We start from the raw sequence: 26,632 nt of genomic DNA on the forward strand, positions 1-26,632 counted from the left end.
TACTCATTTCTTTTTGCATGGTCTATCATCCTTGTGACCATATCGGCTGTAAATGCAAAATGCAAGGGGTAACAACCATGAACAAGCAGTAAAAGCAAAGTCATGCAAAGAAAGCAGGGAGAACACCCTATCATGTGGGCATGTTATTTGGACAGATTCCGTTTGGACATCCCCCCTGTGAGGAACTCTCTCATCAGCCACTTAGGAGTGGTGGATAATACTCTTACATGAGTGTGTTACTGAAGTATGGCCTTTCCTCGATGGTGGCACGTTGCTATGAAATAATATGCATATATTGTTATTTGGTAAGGGGGATAGAAGTAGCACCTGTGAATCTAGCTGGGAGCCAATCAATGGCCTGAAAGTGATTTGAATCATGAATTAAAAATGAGATAAAAGTATAAATAAAATCCTAATCCTATTATGGATAACACTTATTATACTGAGACTATTTCACAGTTTGCATTATAATATGAAACAATGACTTGTAGAGCAAGAATAAACAACATTAGTGTTTGATAAGAGAAACGAGTGTGTAGCACTCCCCGTGTGACTGACACACAGTTGCAGGTACGATGATAAAGGTACTGAGGGAAGTCGATATTCTCAAGACAAATAAACAAGTATAAAAGAACAGCTTGATCTCAAAGACGACGGGGGGGAAAAAATCGTGCAAGCAGCGCTAAATCCAGATTAACTTTCAAAGCGCATGCTTCTGGGATACTTTAATAAACCTGAGCGTGTTTTGACTTAGCGGGAGACTTGATTGAAAAAAACAAAAAAACAGTCATTACATTTTTATCATAGCTTGACAACTATGATCAAAAAAATAAAAAAATACCCTTGGGAATGTTACCAAAAGACAAAAGTACCATTGTGTCTGCAACTTCCCAAGTGACAGCTTCAGAATAATGTCTTGACATAAGCTTAAAGACAACATGGTAGAAGTCTCAAAAACAGAAACTTCTGGTTTGGGGAGATTCACTCAAGAGTGAACGCTATAAATTGATATAAAATTTCTTGCAAACTCACAAAAAAAAAAAACATTCATAGAAAGATAAATGTGTGATGAAAAAAGGCATTCACAGCCATATCAATAATCAATTTGTTGAGTGCTTATTTTTCCACCACCACCTTAAAGAAATAAATATAACTACCACAGAAATATGCGAATGGGCGTTAAGAGTTATGTAACTACGCTGACAACTTGACCTGATGTCAACTTGACCATGGTCTCATCTTAAAAATACTTGCTGATTTGTTCACAGCTTCAGGTCTGCTTTTGTTCTCTTCTAAACAGAGAGCTTACTGCTGCATTGTAAATGACTTCAGAGTCAGGGGAGACTAGAGACTTCAAATGAAACAAGAGAAGGAGACGAAATAAGAGAAAAGCTTTTAAGTGCACCGGTGCTCAGAAATAGTTGGGAGAGATATTTTGTTTTTGTTTGGGACATGTCTGTCTTTCTCTGTATTCTGTGTCCATATCCATTTGTTTTTGACTCTGTTGGATAATGAAAACCAAGATTTGATTACAGGGTAATACTTAATTTACTACTTTGACCTGCAATGTCCTGGGTATAGGCCCTTTTTTCAGTCTTTGTAATTCCCCTCTGGAAAACGCAGTACCGATATATTACTATGGCTAGCCATCTCAAATGCAATCAGGAAATCTCTAAAGCAGCCAAAGAGGAGACGTAAAAGGGAATTTTACGGCTTTTCTTCACCAGCGGCTTGGAGAATATCTTCAGGACATGTCAGGAAAAAGAACTAGGAGCAAGCTCGACCTTTAACTTTAACCAATCACAGAATGTGAGCCTCTGACTCGCACACCTTCCAATGGGATCCACTTCCATTTGTCCGTCTTCTCACAAGGTGACAAAGAGAGCAAATAACTCAGGAGATGTTACCTTCTTTGGGCTCATCTTATTTTAGCTGAACAAAGAGGAATTTCGCACAGGGAATCGTAATTACATCATGGTAAATGAGAAGCAATACAGACATGTAAGCTCCAGGTCCATCCTCTGTCACAGCTTCCTCAAGCATCAACGCATTTGGAGGGACTTGACCAAAGTTTTGGAACGTTGGGGCCCACAACTGCTAGTTATACTTTTAAAATAAGAGCTGGGTTATGTTTAAATACAGAAGACTTCAAGCTTCAGAAACCGCTCCGCCTGAAATCAGCGGAAATAAAGGAACATTCTGTTAAAGAGTGAAAGAAGTGGCTCTCAGAGTAAAATAATGGGAACTCTCTTTTTTATCTCTTTAGCCTTTTGGAGGAAATTCTGCCTTAAACTATTTTTTGAAAGTGTGATTTGAAAAATGTGAAAACGTGGCAAGATGTTCACAAATGCCTACTTAAAGTGAAATAAATAGAGCATCACTCCTGGGTTGCTTGCAAAGCACTTGGCTTTTAAGTCTGAGTTTAATTATACATTGGGCAAAAAGGTTGTCCAAGTAGGAATCACAAAAAAATATATATATATATTCTTTGGTAGAGCATACTAAGTGGGTACCACAGTGTGAGCTCAGACAACCCACCTCCACTTCCTATTTTGCATCACGGTTCATCGTGAAGAGGATTCAGTTCATGCATCAAGGCCGTCAAAGCACGGCCTTTAAATATAAATGCATTCACTTGTCTATAGCACATGACGTTTTAACTCAGGTTACATATGTACCTATAGTGTTGAAACAAAAAGTTAGTTTTGAAAAATTGATGTCTGTTTTTCCAGATGTGTCTTTTTTTTCCTAATATTTCTTTCTATTCTATTCAAAGAACCTTAAGGACCATTATTTGTAAGGCAAAGTGCACAGTGCTATACAAGTTAAAATGTGGACCAGTTCACTGCACAATACCTGAATTAGGTATTAGGTAGGAATTCTTAGCTTAGAATTAAAATGTACATTGTTTATCTTTCTTATTTAACTGCACCCAACAAAGACTATCTCACTGAAGACAAATCTGTGGTCATGGTAGAGTTTGTGGAAAAATGGTGTGAAGACAAGTTACTATTTTTGTTTTATGGCTTTGCTTTTGTGCTGCGTCACACTTGCAAAATGTACAGTGTTGCCTTCTAGAGGAATCAAGGGATAGGTCTTGTAAATCATCCTGAGAACGAGTGGTGGGCCGTCAGGGCCAGCAAGTCCATCTCTGCTGGCCTAAAAATCATCACAAAATAAATTTAACCCTGGCATGTTTTTCCAAAAATATGTATTCCATTGTTCCCCATAGTCTATTCTCTTCATTCCACATATCTTGTCTTTCTTCACAGCTGAACATTTGAAGGGCTGACCTTTATATTTGAGAGAATTTTATCATATTTCAGTAATCACATGTTGCCAGGGTCCAAGAAGTCTGCTACTTGGGATTCAGAATCTACAGGTTGAAAGTGAAAAGCCGGGTAGCAGGCATACAATAACGTCAGCACGGGCACCTCTTTGGATCGGATAAGCACTGGTGAGAGGCAGAGCACCCCATGGCGACCTGAACAAGCCGAGTCGTGTAGATCCACGAGCTGTTTTTTTTTTTTCACCCCACAACGGCTGATGGAGAAGAGATTTGTAGGCAATTACACTTACAGCGCCTGTTTTTAAGGCAGACTTTTCAAGAAAAGCTAGACACGGTGAGAAGTGTTCAAACATGGTGAATTCATTCAGGTGGGACTGTGGGACATCCTCGGAGGCCTCGGTGTAAAATGCACAACCCGCCACGGCTCATGGCTGACACGGCTGCAGAGCTGTACGCTGCAAGCATCCCGACTACGTTCACTCTTATTCGTCAGTGTCTGGATCTGCATTCATTGAATAACTCATTAATCCATTCATTTGTTTGCTTTAATAGTAACATTTGATTTGTTTTGATATCTTTTTAGGACGTGGGGGCACATCGTGCACCTGGCTTGCATATAATCTATTGAAATGACATGGAAGGCACTGAATAAGCTTGCATTTGGCATTCAGAACCAATTTGATGTAAAAGGGCTTTGTAATGAAGGAGTACTCCGGCTGAATAGCCAGCCTGCTCAAATGGGCCCATAAGAGACCATGTGGAATCCATTACGTTTTTGCCATCCATTATATGCAATGCATATCAAACCACACAAAGAATATGCTTAATGTGTTTTCCATAATGCAAATTCAACAAGAGATTAACTGGCTGAAAGTGGACAAAAGAGGTCATACATTCTCAATAAAGGATGCAGAACATTGAAGAAACATGTTTTTAATTAAAACATGGTTCAAAACAAAAAAGCATCTATGAATTTGTTATTCTGTTGTCATGTGCGTTAATGTGTTTGTATCCCTGCTCAAGCTGCTTTATTATACAACACGGAGACAGACAGCTGCATGGAACCCACGGTTGACCTTATTCCTCCATACAGCCCAGACTAGTGGAGAGAAGGTGTCAGTCACAACCACAAAGGTAAATGCAGAGACTGGTGATTAAAGCACGACATATGCTAATAGTAAACAATAATCAAATATTCATATATATGATGAGCAATTCCCTTTCATTGTTAACACGCACACATGAAAAGCTTTCCGCCTATGATACAACGATAAAGTCTTTTTTCAATGGTGCTGTGTTCCATAACACTTGCCCACCGACTGACTCTGAATCAGCCAATCTGCCAGCGGCGTCACTGAACCAGATGACTGACTCCCGTCTAATGGAACCGTCACGTTGAGAACCAACACACACCAGCCCCTCGGGACCCGCTTCATACAAACAAGAAATAGCTGGCTAAACTCTACAGGGATACCATTCAGTGTAGGATCTACATTTCTTGGCTTTGGACTTGGCCCCAGCATGGGAAATTAATATCCACAGAATATAATAGAGGTAGGAAAAGCAAGTCAAAGTCCCTCCAAGGATTGGTATGGTGAGAGTCTGAATAGGGAACCAAATAGGGTTCAAGAGAATCCCACTATTTTGACTCACCACTTTACGTCATGTGTTTGCATTTTTCATGAGTGTATCCGACTCTGAGTACGTATTAGGTGTATGAGAGGAAACTTTAACTGTTAACACACTGAATATCATTTGTACGTTTCATTTGGTCCAAATGACGTCCTTTAGTCGTGCACTATTCAACATAATACATGAATATGTTTGAAAAATCCCCGAACATACTCCTACAGAAGATGAAGACTTATTACTAGTGCACACTCTTTATCTCATATTATATTTCTGCAGTACTTACAAACAATTACAACAACTACAAGTCTCGAACCCAAAGGTATAATACGTCTATGACTCCGTAAGCCCCTCCCACACATGAACTGCAACCATGAACGTATCTAGACACCTTATAAATAAACCAGCTGGGAGAATCCATCAAATGTGTGTCAAAAATATTAGCTTGTATTGTTGAAGTAGCCTGGGTAGCAAAAAGGACGAGTTCCCAGAACACTGTGTGGGAACCTTGCAGTGCAGAGACAAATGGGTTTGAGTGGAGAAGGAAAAGAAAAAGTGTTTCATGTACGATGAATCGAGTCCAACTCGTTTTCCATTGTGATGAATCTCACAATGAAGTGAATATTGTTTTAAATATTTATTGTTTAAATATCTGTTGTCATCTTGTCAAGTTAAATATATGTATATATATAGTATATATATATATTGTATTCTCTGTGCATCTAGATGGATAATATTAGAACAAAATCCTTAGCAACTCGTATGGTTGCATAAAGATGGTGATCTCAGCCCTAAAGCTCTCTTAACAAAATGTAGATTTCTCTATAGAAGATATGTGGCTTTTGAATCTAGAGGCAGCTACACTTCTCCCTAAATAATTCTTCAAAACCAAACTAAACTTCACAAGAAACTGCAGGAATTGAAAAGCATTTCAGTCTGATTGCTCAAGTCCCTGATGTGCAGAGATCTTATGTGATTAAAGCATCTTTCAAATAACTCCAAAGGCAGAAATTTTTGTAGAAAATGAAACAATCCTAAAGCAAATTGGTCCAGTATATCAGTTGCTCTAATTCTGTCGAATCAACATCTCAGAGAGACAGATTTAGATCAAAGCAGTTGTCTAATATGCTCTCAAGACATGTGTTATTCATGCGTGGCGTGTCTGGTCATCAGCACGGTGGACGATCGCCACATGGTGTTTCATGCTTGAGAAAGAAAAGCAAACAGGAATTCCACTATTTCTCCAAAATATAGCGTGGCTTACTCATTTTCAAGAGTAGTGCCAGTGCAGGGAAAGTGTTTTTGCACAGAATGTGCACAAAGTATAAAGTATTGAGCGTGTTTCCATTATGCCACATGCAAAATATAAAGCAAGGAATCACATGAATTAAAAAGTTGTTGATTCAACTGTCCAATATCAGGAAGACATCACACAATTAAAAATGTTCCACCAGTTTTCTGCAAAATAGTGTTACTATTATTATTTATTTACACTTTTAATCCCAAATGACTATAGTGTACCCTCGAGGACACATGCAGTAATCCGGTTGTCTTTAGAACATAAAAGATTTGTATCCCTGTATCACATCTCAGAACAAGATTCATTGATTCAACGAGTATGAATGAAAATGCATTTAAAGGTGCTGCGTGAACACTGCTGTAAAAGGAGGGAACAGGAGTGAACAAAATGTTCTTTGCTGTTTTTAAAATAGGAGGTTGTCACCAGGGGGTTGTTGACAACTCCCTCAACTGAAATGCCAATCCATTTTGTTTTTAACACTGTGAGTCGATCTGGTTTTGGTGATCTATGATTTCAAATGGATCATAAAAACAACATAAAACATCTATAGAAGCGAGGGTCACAATTTCAATACGCCTAACCTTTTGAGTGCTGACAAGAGAGTTGGGCAGCATCAGAAGCATCTTTAGTGGGACGCCTTTACTCTTTGGAATATTTTGCATATTTTGACATGGCTGATTATATATTATAGGAATTAATTTACTTAATCCAAACATTCATCCAAACAATCAACAGACCATTCGATTTTAGCTGGAAAATGAATTTGAAGATAGGAAAGTAAGACAGTTTTCATTAGTGGGTGAAGAAACATTGACAAGCTCTTAATGACGACCTCACCGTTTCGGAAAGTTCTGATAAAAAGAGCTGATTTGAAAAGGTTCGACGTGACGTGGAAACAGAAGATGAGCAACCCAAATGACAGAGGAGAAATGGCTACAGGCAGAGATAATGACAGATGTACAATTAAGTTGGGCCCCAGATTCTCATCATCGTCATTTCCATCATTAGTTTAACACAGTTACAATAAAAAAATTATTCTTTTCATAATTGATTTTTATAAAGAATTGCCGAACCATGACATCTACAAATGCAACATCTTGGGTTGGGTTTATTAGTGCTGCACATATTAAGCCATTCAAACTTTTCCAACCAGCCTCACCTGTTCTCTCCTTAACACATTTGAACGCATATGCTTATTATCCATAATTATTAACAACACAAATAGCTTAGGGACACATTTTCTGACAACTCACTAATAAATGAATTGAGGCAAAGTCCAAAGTATGTGCATATATTTAACATTTATCTGTAAATATTGGAGTGAACATTCATACTCCACTTTAGTGTCTTTCCCACTGCAGATCTACATCTTATGAAGCAATCCAATGACAGCTTTGATGTGAGTGAGCTCACGGGCTGTACTCCTACTACTGACGTAGCTCTCGTGACCCAGTGAGGTCAAACCATCCACTGTTTATAGACTCATAGAGGAACAGAAAATGGTCCCGCGCAGGCAGAGCACAGCTTGTCTTCAGCAGATCTATTTACGTTCTTGTTCATACCTTAGAAAACTGTGAATCAATGTTTTCACAGTACGTCTAAAGTATTAAGGAGCCTGCGCATCAATTAGCATAATAATTGGAAGGAAAGAAGGGAGAGATGTGAGACGCTGTTCAAAAGATAAGGAGCAATTTTGGCCGAGCCTGTGCGGCTCCTAACGAGGGTGGATCATTTGTAACCGAGCCAGATCATCTGCTTATGATCCAGTTATCCTTGCTCTGCTTCAGTGAGCACAATTGAGATGGCCCTGTTTATCCGTTCTATTGCCACTGCGTGGCATTTGGACTGCTCAGCCGCAGGACGACTCACTTCCTTTCTCCCTCACTTTTGTTAGCTCTCAATTCAGTAGAGAGCATAATAGAATGAAATCCAATAGAATATGTCTCCATCTCTGGATGTATATGTGGATCCGGGAGGGAAGGGATGTGAACCAATCCACCAATCCTTTTTTAAAAATAATTACATGTTTTTTATCAGACATCCATCACTAGGAGCTTTACTTTAAGGTCAATATGAGAAATCAATATGTCTCATAATATAGTTACCATCTCTCTCTCTGTCTTGCTTTAACAACCGAGTTTCATTGTCCGTTTGTTTGCTTCAAGAAAGATACCCTAATCAGTTATCTCAATGCTGGTGTGGTATTTAAATATGAGATTACTGATAGTCAAATCCCATTTTATGTTTTCTTGTATCTTAATAAATCTGTTTGATATGCAATGTGGTGGAGGCCCTTTGTTCTGGAAAAGTTTTTTTTTTTTTAACCAATTACTATGGTAACAAATTAAGATGAAAAAATATCCACTACCTGACGTATTTAATGCTTATGCTATGCGAACTTGATTATATGATAGGATTACCTGATGAGTATGATGAGAGAAGTCAACGCATTTTTTAAAGAAAACAAGAACCTGAAAATCACAATTCTTCTTCTATCTGTAAAATTGAACGCACCGAATTTCAACAAAAATATTGCAAGGTCAATGGTTGTGATGCGGAGCAGGACGTCAGTCCCCTCCCTTCTTTCTATTTCTATTTCCCAATGCAGATCCTTACTTTGACCTATTGTTTTGGTTGTATCCGTATTGGATGATGAATCACTTTGTGGAGACGTCTCTGGAGAGCCCTTGGCTACAACGATCCCCATGTGTGATGTTGAGAGAGAAAAAAAGCCGCTGTACGTTTGTTCAAGAAGATGTTGATTTGTCAAAGGTGAGAAAGAGGGCGCGCAGAGCACTATTATTTACTCCTGGCTGACAGAGTGATTTAAGTGAAGGGGTTAATAACTTGGTGTGACCTCAGATCAACACAGAGGGACCACTCTCCGCCTCGCTCACCTCACTGTTCTGGACTTAACTGTCCTTTAAAAATGAAGAAAAAAAAAAAAAACAGCGCTAAGATCACTTGGCCGTTCAAGTGGTCTTCTCTTAAACAGCATAGTTTTTTATAGGGTTTCTAACATCACGTCCACGTATTATCATAATATAATTGCCTATGACAAGTTAAAGTTATGAGTATCATTCATCTTTGTTTTCATGATCAATCTGTTTATGTCCTCACATATGCAAACAACTCGAGGATAATTTGAGGCGGTACAGACTTCACGTAATCCGAAATTTACTGCGTCACGGCGAGGAGTTCAGTGTCCGCCGTCTCTTTGCTAACGCGGCCACGAAACGCCGCGTCAGAGGCGGTGAGCCTAAAGAAAATCTCTTTCTGTGGATCAAAAAAACAAAGACTGGAACGAGAGAGTAAATGAGAACGTCCGTGAAAAGCCACACGGAGGGATGAAGAGGGATGCGGAGAGGCGCCATTCGGCGAACAGCTCAGGAAGACATCGAGCAGGTGGGATCCTCATCTGGTCGCTGTGTTTGGCAATCCTATCTCTGCACTTTATTTTTTTTACCTGACATTTACCTTGCCACGGCAACGGCGGTGCTCATTTCGTCTTTACCTTCTCTCTACTCCTATGCCATGTAACAGAAAGCACTTAACAGCAGCGGAGGAGAAAGCGTGGAGATTGAATTGAGAGAGAAGCTAAAGTAACCCGGCTGGGACCTCCTCAGCTCCTCCGCCCAGCCCGCTACTGAGGGCTTGATTGTTACTTACATCTTACAGAGAACCTGATTCATTGAAGCATCCCGAATCAAGAGGCACTTGACATCCGGACCGCAGGATAAAGCACAGGACTCAGGTGTAGCTGGAAGAAACGATCACTGATTACAATCAGCTCGCTATAATTAATGGTACTCCACGCTCAGAAAAAGTCAATGTTGATGGACGACGTTTCCCGGGTGTGGAATTTTTTATGCTGAGATGTCGGGCATTTTACGATCCTACTTGTGCAAATTTAAAACCCTGTTTTTTAATCTCACATGGATGTGCGCTACACTGTACACTTCCACGGTCTCTAGTACACATTTAGGTACAAGTTGTTTTGTCATTTATTATACATTATTTTTTACTTTTGGAAATTGCCTCAATAGAGTTTGCGTTTGTCTTGAAACCATGAGTAAACACACGTGTGTGTGTGTGTGTGTGTGTGTGTTACTACAGGTTTCAAAGACAAACTCAAACCAGTTGTAATAAACACAAAGACAAAGTAAAACCCTTTTGAATTAGATTTAGGCAATTTCTAAAATTGAAAAATATTGTATTCTGAATGATAACATTTTGAAGTGAATTCTCATCAAAAAACAATTGTGTCAGACAAAGTTAAATTAAATTATGAAGAGAGTATATTTGAGTGTCAGTTGATTAGTTATTTATGACTGCCACACTGTTGCGGGATCCGTGGTTGCATGCTGTCTCTGATTTGGAGATAAGCACAGTGTTTCCTGGCACTAAATAATGTACGTCATTTCATTACATAATCTCTACAAAATTCGCTTTTTTTGCAATGTGCATCACTTTCTTTTAAAACCTGTACATATCCTTTTTTTCTCTAAATCTCCTGCACAGAAAGAAACACCTGCGGGACCTTGACTTTCACTACATGAAATGTGTCCTTGCAACAGTGCCTTTGTACTAGTGTGAAAGTTTGACTAAACTCTCTAACGGAAATCAATAAGCCTTTTTAGTGCTTTTCGCTAAATACCACAAAACACTGTACCACAAAAGAATGCGCAAATTAGTCGTTCAAAACAAACCACCTGAAGCGATAACTTCTGCAGGGTGTGAATCGGGTGAACAGTTGACAGAACACAGACAAAGTCTGCAGTCTGGTTGACGTGAAAGCCTTAAATACACGCACCGGTAGTCACAATAAAATGATTTATTCTGCTCGCAATAGCTTTGTCAACAAAGCTTGACGCCTCTGTTCACTACTTCTTTCTTGCCGAGTTCCCACTCACATCGGATTTCATAATGAGTCCTGAATAATTGATTTTCAAACCGTAAAATGAGGGTTGTCGGTAAAACAAAGTATTCCCCGACACATTACCTTTGATACAAGGAGCAGAGGGGGAAGAGGTTCAGTTGTCATTTGTGTTTACCAACCTCAACTAGGAAGGCTCTCAAGAATTAGCTGATGGGCCAAAAAGCATGACTGCTAAAAATATCGCCCTTTCCCCATTGCTTATTCACTTTTAGCTGCAAAAGAGTGCCACTCATCCCCTTTAATATTTTTCTAAATGCCCAGCGGAAGCTTCCACGTACTGCTTTTGTTCATGCTTGTTAGTGGAATATTGTGTAATTGTGCATGATTTACACAATTAAAAAGGTGAAACTTATTCATTTCCCCCCAGAGTGAATAAGCACAATTTCAATTCAAGGAATAACAACAACGCATGGCTTCACAATTGCTGGCATTTGACGACTCATGTTGCTAATGGCTTCAGCAGTGCAATTAATTGGATAAGTAAAAGCGGCTTTTGATGAGGCCTGCATGTGTGACTGTTTCTGAGGGGCGCGAGTGGGCCCGAGTGGGCACAAGCCATCTCCGGACGGCCACAGCCTTGAGGTGAGTAATCACCCACGGGGGGCTTCTGTGAGAGCGACCCTCGTAAAGCCATTAATTAGATATCTTCTCTCAGGGCGCAAACCCCGGGGTTGAGTCACAAGAGCTGCAGCTTCCCCCCCCCCCTGATCCTCTCGGTCTGTCGCTTCCCCCCTTGTCCCCCCCCCCCTCCCTCCCTCTTCATGTCTTTCTCCGCTGGCTTCCTTGCTCCACCACTCTCTCTCTCTCCCTTCTCGCTTTGCTTGTTTACCCACGGACGTTATTTGGCTGAAGGCTCTTCGCGTTGCCAGGACTCTGGTCTATTCTCAGTGTCGTCTAATGGCATAAACAGAGCAGCACGCTCCCCATCTCACGCAGCAAATCGGGTCCTTGTTTTGGGTAAAAATCATGCACGGAAATCATCATCATATCATCATAAACATAATTTACATTAAAATGGATAATAAATTCTTTTTTATTATCAATTATTCTCATATTAATATGAATCGGTATCATATGTGTGTTGTGCTATTAAAAATATGTAGAAGGGTGGGCCAAATAAAGTACTTAATAAACATCTAATATTAGTTGCACCTCAATTGATAAAAAGCTCACACTGTACATATCTGATTAGATTCACTACCAAAGTTTACCAAATGTGTAATGCAAAACATCGTCATGGCAACGTCAAGTAAATTGAATGCGTCGTTTAATGTAAAGGAAATAAAACCAAATTCAAAAAGCCAAGGAATAATGGTTGCGTAATACAAATATCATCCCAAACCTTATGCAAACCTGGGCAACTGGTGTCGAAACATCGAATCCTTGTATTATGGGATGAAGCACAACTTAATGAATAATAAATGATACACACAGGACCAACCACAGAGCCACAGCATTAATATAAAACAATATTAATATTGTTAATAATTCTGTATTTGAAATTCAAGTTCAGAAAGAGAGAGAGTTTTTTGTTTTCTAACCTGGTGTTGAAGGTAATAGGTTCATTTGTAAAACACATGGCGCTCATATGTAAATGCAAGCGAAAGCCAACTCGTTGCCTTATAGGGCTTCATCCATATGCACTGTAACTCCGGAGATAGATTTAGCAGAATAATTCATGTAGCAATGTCTCTGTGTGACTGGTGACATGTTTGCATCACTAAAACAGCTTCAACTTCAGGTTCAGAGAGCGAGAGAGAGAGAGACAAGGGTGTTTTTAACAAGATGTAATAGTTCCTTCATTTGCAACAAGGATGCACGTTGTGTCTTGACACGACCGTCAACTAGCACAGGCTAACAAGCCATGTGGATACAGGAAGATTCATACTGTAAATAAACGAAGACACATTTCCTCTCTATGGGTCCATCGTTGAGTTGTTCTGTTTTTTGTATATATGGTGTAATTAGTATGTGCGTGTGTGTAGTCAAGATCTTGTGACTTATTCTTTTTAAGGTTGATTCAATTAAATACAGTTTAAATTGACATAAACTAATCCAACTGTATGCACTTTGACTTGTCAACACCAACAACACAAGTCACACATGCCAGGTTCTATAATAAATCTTTTGAAGGGAAGTGGATTAGGTACCAGTTGACTGACAAAATAATGTTACTTTCTGAATGTAAAGTGTCCTGTTCATAAAATGTTAGCAAAGCAAAATAAAATGTTGAGGTTGGACCATTTCTAATACATTACAGAAGGTTGTATTAACTATAATTGTCGAATGTTGTCTTTCTGACAATACATGCGGCTAAAGGGGGTGAAAAAAGATGAACAGCAACAAACTTCAGCTGCACCCGTTTTGAATTATTTCGAGCTGCAAATCCCTTTAACATTTCTGATTAAGTGTGAATTGAAAAGAAAAAAATCTTGATTTGAAAATTGGAAAATTCCTGGAGGGACTGTTTCAATTGCAACACCAGCCCGGAGAGCTCACTCGTCCTACTTTACGACCGAGCTGCGCTGTGCCTCAGACTGCTTCCCGAGATTGACTGTGCTGCGAGCCAAGCCACTTGTAAAGGGTAAACTATCTGACAACGCACATCCTCGGGCTGATTCTCACATACTTAGCGTTGGGAATCTTTACATGCTCCATTTATGTTGATCATAGATGATTGCACTTGGTTTACGAGGTGCCTCCGCAGTTAAGCACAAAGTGATGTGGAAAAAGTCCTCTCTATGCTTTGTTAATATAGGTAGCGTGTGCATGGGAGCCCCGCTGTGTACCATTCTGGCCCGTTCGCACTCGACATCCTGCACTCAACTGCATACGATCCCAGAATCGCAACGTCCACTCTCCAAATGCCCACCAATGAAACTGAAGAATCAAAGTTGTTTCAATAATTGCGGCCAGTAATTGTTAAATGAACCCTATACCTTCCTTGAATGTCATGCTTGTGTAGGTCCATGGTTCGAAGGGGCGAAACAGGGGAGGGAAAAGGTGGAGCTACAGGTCAAAATCGGTTTAGGCAGCATCACCGCACAGTAAAAGATAAAAAGCAAAAGACTCCAAATGTGGCCACATTTGACACATCCTCTCATGCAAATGTGTGTCATCATCATTTTAGTATTCTCTCAGCATACTACTGCACTTGAAAAACAGCATCAGGTGGAGGGCATAAGAGAAAGGAGGACTTGTTACTATACCAGCATTAGATAAGGGACAACTGCAAGCAAAGAAAGCTACTTTGGACCTCACACGGTTTCAGAAAATATATTCACACACACACACACACACACACACAGAAATCCCACACGATCTGCACACAGACATTCAATTTAATTAAAACTAGACCTCAGGTGAAGCAGTTATGGCTTTAGTAACTGTGCCCAATCAGGACAATAAGTGAAGTATTGTAATGCCAGAAGACAGTAGCAAAATGTATTCTGGCTGGAGGTCACATGGTTCACTAGGGAGGGAGGGGGAGGGGGTATAAATATTAAATATTTCATAAAGAATACAGCTTTTTATATCATGTTTGTATACAGTATATATCTTGTTTAGCGTGTGTGCTATATATATATAAATATATTATGTAAATGCGTGTGGGTTCAATTAATAGTATTTTCTAAACTTTGCCTGATTAATGTCCAGGAGCAAGAGAGCATTTTCTATTGTTCGATGAAATATGCATATATTTAGACCCACTGTTTTGACTGTGTTTTTAACCTGCTTTCCTGTTTTTATCTATTTGCTTTCGGTGTTTGTAATTATGCAGTATATCCATTTGGGTGGGTTAGGGTTAACAGTGCCTAAAACCTAATTATCTTTTGTAAAGCTAATTCTAATTCTCTCGCAGATGCCCCATTTTTTCGATATGTTGCTTTACATTCGGGATAATGCGTCTTTTTAAAGCACATCATTTATTTATGGGAAGTTGAGGGCGTTTCTCTATGCAAATGAGCCTTTATCTGCACGAGCAGATGGTTGTGGAACAGGTAGCGTTCATCATTGTTCATAGCACACAGGTGTGCATGTGTTCAATGTGTTTGATTTATACCAGCTTACTTACTTGTGTATGCGGCCAGTTTCACGCACGTATATGATGTAGAACTTACATGCTTTGAAAAATGAGGCCCGTTATACAAGGATGTCTATTTTCAGCGCCGAAGACACACTTTTTTACCATATGCCAACACCTCATCTAACACCCATCTCATTTTCATGCAGTTCCTTCACAAACATCATAAAATATGCAAGATCAGTAATATGGAAGCATGTTGCAGGGAAGCTTGTGCTAATATTTATATTTCCATTAAAAGTATGCATGCACTTCAAAATGTTAGATTTTGCATGCATTAAATCTCAAATTTCATTTAAATTGTTAAATATTGAATGGATGTTGAAAAAGGACTGATAGCCCGTAATTTTTAAAAACACTTCATCTTCAATCAAGGATCATTTCAAACTCGGACGAGGAAAAACCGTAAGGCTTATTATCAATAATAATCCACATAATAAGCTACAGTTCCAATGACAAAACAATGACTTTGCCTACATCTGGTATGTAGTACAGTTTTACTTTTCTTAAGTGATAAACCTTTTTTGCCAGAAATGCATCCATAATGACAAAACTTCTTATCCAGCAAAGAAAATCAAGTCATTCATAATCTACAAAAGCATCCCAATTCAGTGGCAGCAAGAATTAAAGTCCATTTGTAACAAATCCGTGGTAATTCATGTCAACATTAACTTCAAATTGCGTTGTAAAGAGAGGCCCGCTACAAGCACCAATATAACCCATTTTCATGCCCACCCTTAGATACAAATGCAAGTGCTTTTTGTGGCCTTTAAATAAAGTAATAAAGCTAACAAAATCAATAATCTATTATAAAAGAACAGGCAATAGCTGGGTGTGTAGAGTGCATGATTTAACAGAACAACAATCTATATGTTCAGAAGGTCAGTGAGCTATAAAGTCGGCTCAAACAGCACGACCCCCACTCATTCATCTCTGACACAATAGTCACCCATATTCTCCCAGTACTGCAGGGAATTATCACCAAAAAGCATTTCAGACCTTTTCTCTGTCCAAGTAATCACTTTATTAGTGACACAAAGATGAGTTTGTGCTTTTTTTATGGATCCACGGGGTGTAATGAAATTTGACTGCTGCAGTGTAACAATATTGTAAAAATGTAAGAGAGGCTAAAAAATCAATATCATACCAGCTCCATCTGTGTGGCGCTTTCTCCATGAATGTAATGAAGTCACGGAGATGAATTTGAATTGATCACTGATCCAAAATAAAAATAAACATGTATTTACACCTTCCGACTAAATAGACCCAATCACATAATGCGGGGAAAAAACAAGTTTTTTAAAGTGTTGTGATTTGAGTGTGGATTAGTGATGCGAGGCTTTTAAGGAAATTGTACAACTACTCACAACCCGAGTGGTTCGAGGAAGGTTTTGATTAGAATGCAAAACAAACTCCTAAGACGTTATCAGCCTGAGCCCAATATTTTCGCAAAACCTCAAAAATGTTTTCTCAATATTTCAGCATGCTTGTTTTGTGTCGCCCACGTCCCCAGTCCTCTGCACTGCCTCCTTTTACCTCCATCATCCTTCATCTATTTTACCACCCGTTTCATCTTCGATCCGAGCGCACGAGTCGTCCTCTTCATCGAGCGGACTGTTGCCCTCGCTTGCTCTGCTCTCGCTCATTCTTCGCTACGCTTCCAGCTCACCTCAGTGGGCGACACAGAACCGGACCGACCGGTGGTGGGTAATGGGCTTCGATTCGGGGCAAAAACGACACTCGCTCACTGTGCTCCACGTGGGACCAAACACTGTGAGGGAGCCGCTTCTTTTTTTTTTTTTTTGCATTATCGCAGGGATCGCTTTGAAGCGTTTCCATTGTTTCAGGGCCTCCCGCGCTTTGGACAGGAACAGTGGAAAGCCGAACAGATAGTGGGGAGATAGTGGCACAATCACTATGGAATACAGAGGGGCCTTAAGACTCCAGAGCAGACAATGGAACAGAAACTCAATGTAAACGGCTCAGACGCAGAGCGTGAGGGAAAAGGGGGTCGAGCTGAATGAGAGATAAGTAAAAAAGTAGAGGGAAGACAGAAGATTGTATTTGAGAGCAATAACGGATGCAAAAATTCTAATAAGTGGCAGACTGCATGCTGATTTCTAATATTGTCTGCAAATTAGCTCCACCCGGATGAGAAATTCTCGAAAGTTCATCAAATGCAAGAAGGTGATTAAACTTCACAGTGCTGAGAAACTATTATTTACCTCACAGGAGAAGGGTTGGGGATTAGACAGACAGGTAAATGCTGCCAGCTTCCAATAAATTCGTCCATTTTAGAATTCTAATTGCAAATCTAACGAGAACTCGGTGAAGAATCATTGCGCTATTCTCTTTGAGATCACAGGCGGATTTGGTTTGTGTAATACCTTTCAACAACTTGATAGTGTGAGGAACAATCTCCATACAGTATCACAAGACGTGACTTCAGTAAACCAGGCCGTTTGAGCCGGCAAAGAAGAAACGGCTTTGATGAGCACACCGGAACGCAGAGGCAATGAGTGTAATTGTGCACTTTCACTGAGAAATAAAGCTTTTAGTTACATAGAGCAATGAATTCAGCTCGTCACGAAACACAGTGCGAATACATCGTTAAAAAGTAAAAACGGGTGACTCATGATTCAGACAACATCCGTTGCCAACTAGATTATTGCGGCCAACGAGACCACGACATTAGTGAGTCGTGGAAAAAGTGACTCCTCCACAGTGATGGCTCCTCAACTTGAAAACAAAAAAACAATTTCATAAAGGTCACATTCTGTATTTCTATTTAGTGCAGACTGTTCCTCCAGCTTGGGGGAAATAAAAGCAACAGTATGAAAGTAAATCTTTGTCATTTGGATGACATGGCTGACTAAATCTGCCCGGCCCAAACAGGGCGACGTGTGACCTGGCAAGCAGATTATGAGTAAACGTCATCCCATCAGCGGTGCTCACTAATACCGAAGCTTTATTCAGTAAAGGTGGGGGTTGTGTCCTAGTTAAATAGGGTGTTATTAGTAGAGAATGCATTACTTCTCATTGCTGCATAATACTCTCCACGACTAGCCCCCTTTTTCCCGGAAAAAATGGTAGTTGACGAGTAGAAATGAGCAGGTCCATTCTTATTCATGTCAAATGAGTCTGTTTGGAAATGGAAACTGATCGGACGATATCGCCTAATTCGTGTAATAGATCAAAAGGAATCAGTATGCAGCCCAACGCGTGCACCGATGTGAATGTGTTTCCCATGTGCTCAGCATTGCACTTGGCGGCACAAAGGTCACGCACACACTGGGAACAATTGTGGTTTGCATGCTTGATTTCCCAAAGCATTCAGCCTCCTACAAACATAAACCCAACACATGTAGCGGTTTATACAGTTAGAGCTCAGGTCTCCAGATTCATGTCTGCCCATTTAATGACGTTAGGGTTGATTCTATGGTTTGATCCAGCTATCAATGTCAATCATGTTAGCGGTGCTCAACACAGCAAGCCTTAAAGGAGATTGAACGGAGTTTGGAAAACACAAGAAGGGCAGGCAGATTTCTAATGCAATATAGCTTCCAGATCTGAGAGCTTTTTTATTGCATTAATATGTTTCTGGGTAATTCTATCACTTCTCCTAATATGACTTAGCCTAAAAAGCCAATTAAAGTCTCATTTATCTGATCACCTCAATCGGAGATAGTAACATGAGGGCGCTTCGATAGCCATCTGATAGTTGCTCGCTTCCGCCTACAGAGGGTTGTGTTTCTTTTCGAGCCACATCCAAGCGTAATTGGACTGGAGATTATCATGCGCAGTATTCTCTGGGTGGAAGTTTAGCTTCTGCTTGCACAATTAGTAAGCACACACGCTAAACAAGAGCCCCCTCGTGTTGTTCTGAGACTCAGGTTGAGCTGTCGCATAGATCCCATTATAGACACTAGGGGAAAGTAAACGGATATATTGTGAGGATCCAAACAATCCTTGGAATGGGCAGATGGACCTAAGAGTTATGTCCAATCTACCCAACAGTTCATAGTTTTGAGATGCTACATTGGATGGTGTTGCGGTGTTTGTCCATATAATTGGAGCAACAACACCATCCAGGATTTGATTGCTCTGAACGATCCCAGCAAAAGGTTTTCTAATACAGTGGTCATGGGAGTTATAGGCTTGATGCCCCCCCCCCCTCCTCCTCCAAATACCTCCCAGTGACTGAGGCCTCTCCATAGCTGCCCCCTCCTCTGGAACTCTCTCCCCAAACAAATCCGTCCTTTCCATTCAAATCACAAATTAAAACACACCTTTAAGAACTGCTTTTAATGTGTGATTAAAATACTGTGTTTATAATGAAGTCATTTGTATTTCTTGATTTTTACAAATGATTTGCTAATATAACCCTAACCCAACATCATTATTCAATCACAACAAAGCATTTGGGCTTGAAATAAGCTAGATGTTTTGTTATTTCCTCTGTCTACTTACTCAGTGGTCAGATTGAAGAGATTTGAGCTGTGATTTATTCTGTGATGCACTTTCAATAACACTAACCCCACACTAATCGTTTATTCATAAATTTGAAGAATAGCTTTGCTAATGCAACACAAATGTTAATGTTTAAGCTCGATATAGACCCCATTAACGCACCAAAAATCAGACCTCGGACCTATTAAATCTGTACTCATTTGGATGCTTAGCTCTTTCTTTTACCAATAATTATTGATTATTGATCCAAACGACTCATCTCAAAAGGTTCTGTGACTGTTATGTGAACGGTTCTGATCTTACCATGTAGTCACACAGTCCAACAACCAGACAAAGAAATCTGCAGCAACAATAAGTGTCTACAGTGTGTATGTGTGGACCGCTGCTTGTTTCGTGGTTGACAAGCTGCTATTTGACCAAAAGGCATTGAAAGAACATTGAAATGAATGCAATCCCACATAAATGGAGGGTCACACAGAAGAAAAGGACCAGAATAAGAAGGGACTTTTACAACCTACGGGTTGTTGGGTGAATGTGCAACAGCAGGAGGCGCCTTCCTCTCTCAGTAGAGGACATTCAGTGTGGGTCAGTTGCTTCCGTTTTATCCAACTTGCTCTCAAATCTAAACGGTAGGTACAAAGGAGCTGGGTCTCCGGGGGGGCACTAAATTGACTTACAGATTTTACCTGGGCACGCTGGTCAATCTCCTCCAGGGGCTATGTCTCTGAGCCAGCCTTCAACGGCTGAGAAAAGCCGCGTTGCTCAGAGTGAGTGGTTTGTGCTCAGTGGATTGCAGCTTGTCGTGTGGGGCATTAGGTGTTGACAGATGGGAGGGAGGGCATGCAACGCCGTGGGGAACCAATGATGTATCGCCTGGCCTGGGACATTTAACGTGGGTGTAGGCGCACAGCGTGGACGGACCATGATGTGAGGACAATTGGGAAAATAGAGAGGAATAAACAAAAAGGGAATGACTAAAAAGGGAGGGGAGGAACTGCGAATTTGGGCCACTAATCCTCACATGAAGATTTGTATTAACTCTGACATTAAAACTAGTACTAAAGAACTATGTCATGTAATGTAAACAGTTATATTGCTGTAACGAGAAAATAATATGCTGAAAGTTCCAGGGTCGACTACTGAGGATGATATCGAGGGAACACACAAATTATCGATTGTTTAATGTTATTCATATGCAATGGGTTTCCACACAGTGTACTGTATACTGTTTATTGGGTAAAACCCCACTCGTTCATTTTTTTAGTTAGGATCTCTGATACAAACGTTAATATTTTTGTTCTGGAGCGACAGCGCCTCACTTTCTGTGACACCCTTGATTAGCAGGATCGGTAATGATGCGCTCCCTCAATGATACAACTATACCACTAGGCTTCTGTTGGATTGCAGTATGTACTCGCATTACAATCATTATTAGATAAACAATATTTCATAACATATCATGTTACAATGGCACAAGCCGTAGTTTAGATCCAAACAAACTTGTGACCAACAGTAACGCCAAGTCCCTTGTGATCACTGTCATCATTTTTTATGCCACCACTTCACCCCCCTCCCCTCTCCCCCACCCAATTGGCCTTAGAAAGCCCTGTCACGGTAGACTCAGCCTCCTTGCATCTGTTACAGCCGCGTCCTTCAGCCAGCTTACGGTGACGGACAGCAGCGGAGCCGAGGGGACCGAGGGGTTATCGATCGGGTCTGTTTCGTTCGGCTTCTTTCTTCAAACTTCAGTGACACTGATATTGCGTCGCACTGTGACCACGTGAATGATTAAAAAAAAAAAAAAAGGCGGAACGGGGCTTGCTCTGTGATTGGTTGCTTTACCTTCGGCAGGGCCGATGCATCGCCAGGTTTCTGGATAATCAGGACAGGCCCTTTAGGCAACTGGTGAATCTGTGGTTTGGCTCATCTCGCCAGACTGACGCTTCCCATCTGAGACTGAGATCGTCTCAGAGTGGAAGAGGAGTTTTTAAACAACCACAGTCATTCTAGTATTCGGTAATTGTAACAGACACAGATTTTTAGGGGAATCATTAGTGTTCAATTTTGTCTTCTACAAAACTGGCTTTTTGTTTCAACTGGCGCCGTGGAGGGACACAATTCATCGGTGAACACGGGCAGGCGAAGGAAAACAGTCACAGCATGAAGGTTTTCAGTTTTCTTTGTTTTTAGGGTAAAAAAAAAAAAAAAAACACAGTATGAAATCCAACCGGTATCCAACGGTCGGGAGAGGGTGATTTCACTCAGACACCTAAACAGTCGTTCTCTAATATGAGAGTATAAAAAGGCTTTTAGCCCTTGGGGCTCACCATTGATCACTATCCACTTCCCTTCCCTGCGCCTGCCAACGCTCAAAGTTCAGCAACTTTGTATGCCGTCCCTACCGCTTCTCTCTTTTAATCTTTGTCCTAACTCAAGCGCTCTCATTTCCCCTATAAAGCCAGGCGCAGGTTAAGAGGATACGATCGGCTGCGGGCAGCAGAGACCCAGAGCTGAAACGGGTCAGAGCGTCCATCGGTCACTCCGAGCATACTTCAAGATGCCATCAGCCTCCACCCTGATGATCCTCTTAACTCACAAAACCGCTGCTTTTGTTTGATGTGCCACATCCAGCTAACAGTGAGATTAGTGCACTTGCTGTCACGCACCCTAAATCCTTCTCCCGGGCTCCTCACAGGCCTGAATTGTCCCTTCTCACCTGCCGTGGTTTCCTGGCTGGGGCTGGGTGTTCTTCCCGGGCTCACTTGACCCGAGCTGGTAATGCATTACTCCCGAGATCAATTGATAGATCGGCCCCGTCAGAGCTGCCGTAACTAAATCAGCTGCTCCTGATGATTCAGCACCAGCCAGGGAGCCGGGCCTGCTGTCACCAATCACAGATCACCAGCCCCAGAGACAGGTATGGACATTCTCCTGTCACTTGAACCTAATTTATTGCCATCTACCACATTGATTAACCTTGTGCTGTGGTTTAAGCTTCCTATAAAAGTGTGTATGTGGGCAGTGGGCAGTGTGAGGGCGGTGTGGGGGGGGCTGAATGTAGAAGCGGGAACATAAAGGCAAGGTAATCTGTGCATTAATTACTTCAGAAAACATTGAACAAAGCTAGTGTTGGTGTCAGAAGCAACGCGCAGAGTGGTAACTGATAACATTTAGCTGGGGGAAGCTGGCGTCTGGATGTTTTTGTGATAAGAAATTGTTTCAACTAATACTTTCCATATTGAGCGGAGAAAGCTATTTCTATACTCGGCAGCTTGGATCTACTTTATTGGCAAGGACTTGCTTCATTATCCACAAGGTTTGGTGGTTTCTCAGCGGTTTGCAAGGATGTCTAATTGAGTTCACACCCGATCCAGACACTCGCTGGTCAGTTCAGTCTGCTGCTTATTCTTCTTAACGTTTCTCGTTTCCAGCATGGAATTCACAGCGTGCGATTTTTCAAATTACAATTTGCATTAGCACTTAGAAATGAGAAACTATCAAAAGCTATGCTGGGACTTTTGACTGGGTGATTTCCATTCAGCAGTCAGTTAGAGGTCAAATCTGACCTGCCAGAACATTGTACATGATATATAACAGAAACTGAATATTTGAGGACAGTTAAAATGTCTCTTGACAATGAAGGAATGGATTTCAATGTGTTGGAAATAAAGGGAAAAAAATCACATCTGAAACTCTGCAACCTCTTAAGTTAAGGTTATACACTACTGTTTTTTGGAGAGGAGATTGATTGAATGTAATCAGAGCTATTTTTCGGTATATTATGTATGGATTAATACACCCCATGAGCAGGCTTGGTAACACACTTCCATTTTAACCTCTGGTTGTTGATTTACCCTCATAGGGGAAGATGAGCTGAGGAGTGGAAGCGTTTTGTTTTCTGATTATTTAGTCCCTCTTATTTGCTAAGACAGCCAGGGGCTGTCAGAAATCTCCCAGCTGTAGCCTCTGAAACACAACTCATGGGCCTAATGAAGCAAGACACAATTACTTGCTGCTGTGCCTTAGGAGGAGGACGGGGCATCGGAGTGTTCATGCAACACGCATATGATGCTTTTTGTTCAAAGAGCAAGTGAACAAAGACAATATAGGTGGCATTTACACAATACTCAGAGAGCCATGCCTTCAGATTCCATGAAAAAAGACCAAAGATGTTAGTGATAATTGCTATTAAAACAGAGAATTATGTTAACTCGTTGAGAACTGGCAGCAAAATAGTAAATGTGCAGATTTTCACACTGGTGACACTGTGACACAGCAGCAGTACTAATGGGCCACTAATGGTTCACAAAGCTGAAACTAAGCAGCTGAAAACAAAGGACAGGGCAACAGGTTGTTAGGAAAACCCATGGTACGGTAGCTGTTAATTCTTAATTTACCAGCAGCAGCAGAGCACATCTCCCGAGCTTCTTCCTCCACAGATGGCAATATTAGCTGAGGCTATAACGACCAACGTGGACTCTGAGTCCTAGTTTAGTAGAACATGTGGGTACATTACAGGCGTGTTGAACACAGCAATAACTCACCAAGAGGTGAAGCCCATTGGATGTTATCAAATAATTCAGGCCGGCCTAGTAAGTAGCCCACTGCACACGTTATAGGTGCAGCCTTTTCAGAGATGTAGTGATCTGTTAAGGGCACCTGCGGCGTTGCCAGGTTGATAAGTGTCTCAATATTGCCCTTTATTGCCACATTATCATTTCCATGAAAACTATGAATGAATGAATGTATAGTAAAAAGAAAAATGTAGTGATTAATTCATTTTAATTGAATTAAATTATTTATAAATACTCTATATGTATACTACAGCTTTCTTTATTAAATGAACACAAAGTTAGCTGTTCTTTATCATCATTTAAGTAATTTACTTTTTAAATTTAATTCTAAATTATTTTAATTTGATAATTATATGTAATTACAGTGATTTACTCCAAAGTTTTAGTTTACATTTAAAATTGAATTAAGGTTATGCTGCATAGGACTATTATGTTGTTGATTGGCTGTCTTTAATTAGTTAATTGGAATAAAGTACCCCACCTGTAAGGGTATATTTGTCATTAATTAAGTTGAATGAGTAGTTTGTTAGTCGTAAACCCCTGGATAATCTTTTTTACATTTTGTACATTTTGTTATTTTCAGATTAATTTTTCCAGGTGCGCACATGAACGTGTTAACTGGAAACATACTTCAGGTATTGTGCCAACAATGAGCCCACAGGTGGTGTTGTGAGGAGAAAACCTTTTAAATTAGAACATTTCAGAAATCTCAAGGCTCCTCTTTAATGGCGCAATCGCAGAATTCAGCACAAAGAACTAGATTATCAGTGCAAGGTCAATGACTGTACCCAAGTGAATCTAGTTTTTTGGGTTGGGTTGAAAAAAACTAACAGCTTTATATGCACAGGGGTCTGTTAAGGAAGAATCTGAATGAGATGTGAGTGATGATTGATCATTGTCTTGGCCAGACCCAAAACCATTACGCAGCCCTGCCAATCACAGGCTGCATGAGGAAAACGGCTCGCCAAAGGGAGAAGCGAAAAAAAGAGTTGCTATATGCAAAAGAACGCAATACAAATACTGCATCAAGCCAAAAGGCCATCATTTCCATCATAATGGGGACATGAAGTTATCAATGCTAAAAATAGACCTAATCCACACACATCTTTTTTCTAAGCACGTCACAGGGCTCATTTTCACCACATGCTTACCTTTCAGCTTCTCATCTCCTCCCACCTTTGCACCTGTCGCACTATTCTAAGAACAAAAATACCAAAGTGGTCGGAAAAAGGGGCGCTTTGGGGTAAAGAGCTAACTAACATGTAACGCGGCTTGAACAACACCGCTGCCTTAAAATATATGTCCAGACAGGCCACGCAAAGGACTTCCTTCTGGTTGAGTGGCGCTGCGGTGGCCTAATCAGAATGTTCCGGCTTTAAATACAACACTGCGGGTATTAATATCATGTTTTGAAATGAAGTGGTGGGAGGTGTTTGCTTTCAAGAATGTCCTGACAAGCGAACGCATTGACAGGGAGAGGAGTGTGGCCGCGGCGATGAGCGGCGATGACATATCCATATACATTCCTGTTCCGAGGTGTGCAAATGAGCACGTTTGCATGTCGCACTGGGCTGGGGATTATCAAATCGTGAGGGAGGACACTTACATTGTTCATGTACTCGCTCAACAGGTCTTGCAGGGCCTGTCGGACGGCGTTGCACTCCGCCACGATGCGCTCGCGGCGGTCGTCGCGGGTGCACGAGGAGTCCGCCATCAGCGCGGCACCACTTATGATGCTCTCCAGGCGCTCCTCCAGAGAGGGACGGAAACGAGCCTCGCTGAATGTCAGAGGGTCCAGAATGATCTTGTTCTGAAAAGTGAAAAAAAGATACAGAGAAGGTCAGGACAGAAACTAGGGCTTTAATCAATTGCAGGTATGGTACATGGAAAAAATACACACACAATATACAACCGCAATCTCAGATTCCTTTTAAGGTTTGGAACCTTCTTCAACCTTTGCTTACAAGCAATTATCAATTTTTTTTTTGGTGAGGGAAATACTAAATGTGGTTGGTTTACAGATTTATTGAGATATATGCAAATGGTCGCAGAGTGAGGCTTAATCGTTCCAAAAAATCACCCACCATGACTAAAATAGAAGAAGAAAAAAAAACATAAGAGCGTGGAGAAAAGGTAAACAGCAATCAGATTCCAATCTCACCTAGAGGAAAATTGCTTTTGTACATATGATTGTAAAGTATGGTTAAACAACAAAAGAAAAAACACATGTCTCAAAAGGAACTACGGGGGGGTTTAATCCAATCGCCTTTCCGTCTACTGACAAGGGGACGTTTAGCTAGCAGTTATTCGAGTGTAGTCTTTCCATCCTAAGGATCAAACGAACTAA

At 40.7% G+C, this 26,632-nt stretch overlaps 1 protein-coding gene across 1 annotated transcript in view; it reads right to left on the minus strand.

The window, feature by feature from the left end:
* The window catches only part of ctnna2 (catenin (cadherin-associated protein), alpha 2), a 219,696-nt gene that overhangs the window by 135,730 nt on the left and 57,334 nt on the right, over positions 1-26,632 (minus strand). The window contains exon 7 of the mRNA XM_037471182.2: positions 25,892-26,095. Coding sequence (XP_037327079.1) covers positions 25,892-26,095 — 204 coding nt within the window. The remainder of the gene's footprint in view (positions 1-25,891; positions 26,096-26,632) is intronic.

This window comes from Pungitius pungitius, chromosome 9, assembly GCF_949316345.1.
Source record: "Pungitius pungitius chromosome 9, fPunPun2.1, whole genome shotgun sequence".
NCBI lineage: Eukaryota > Metazoa > Chordata > Actinopteri > Perciformes > Gasterosteidae > Pungitius > Pungitius pungitius.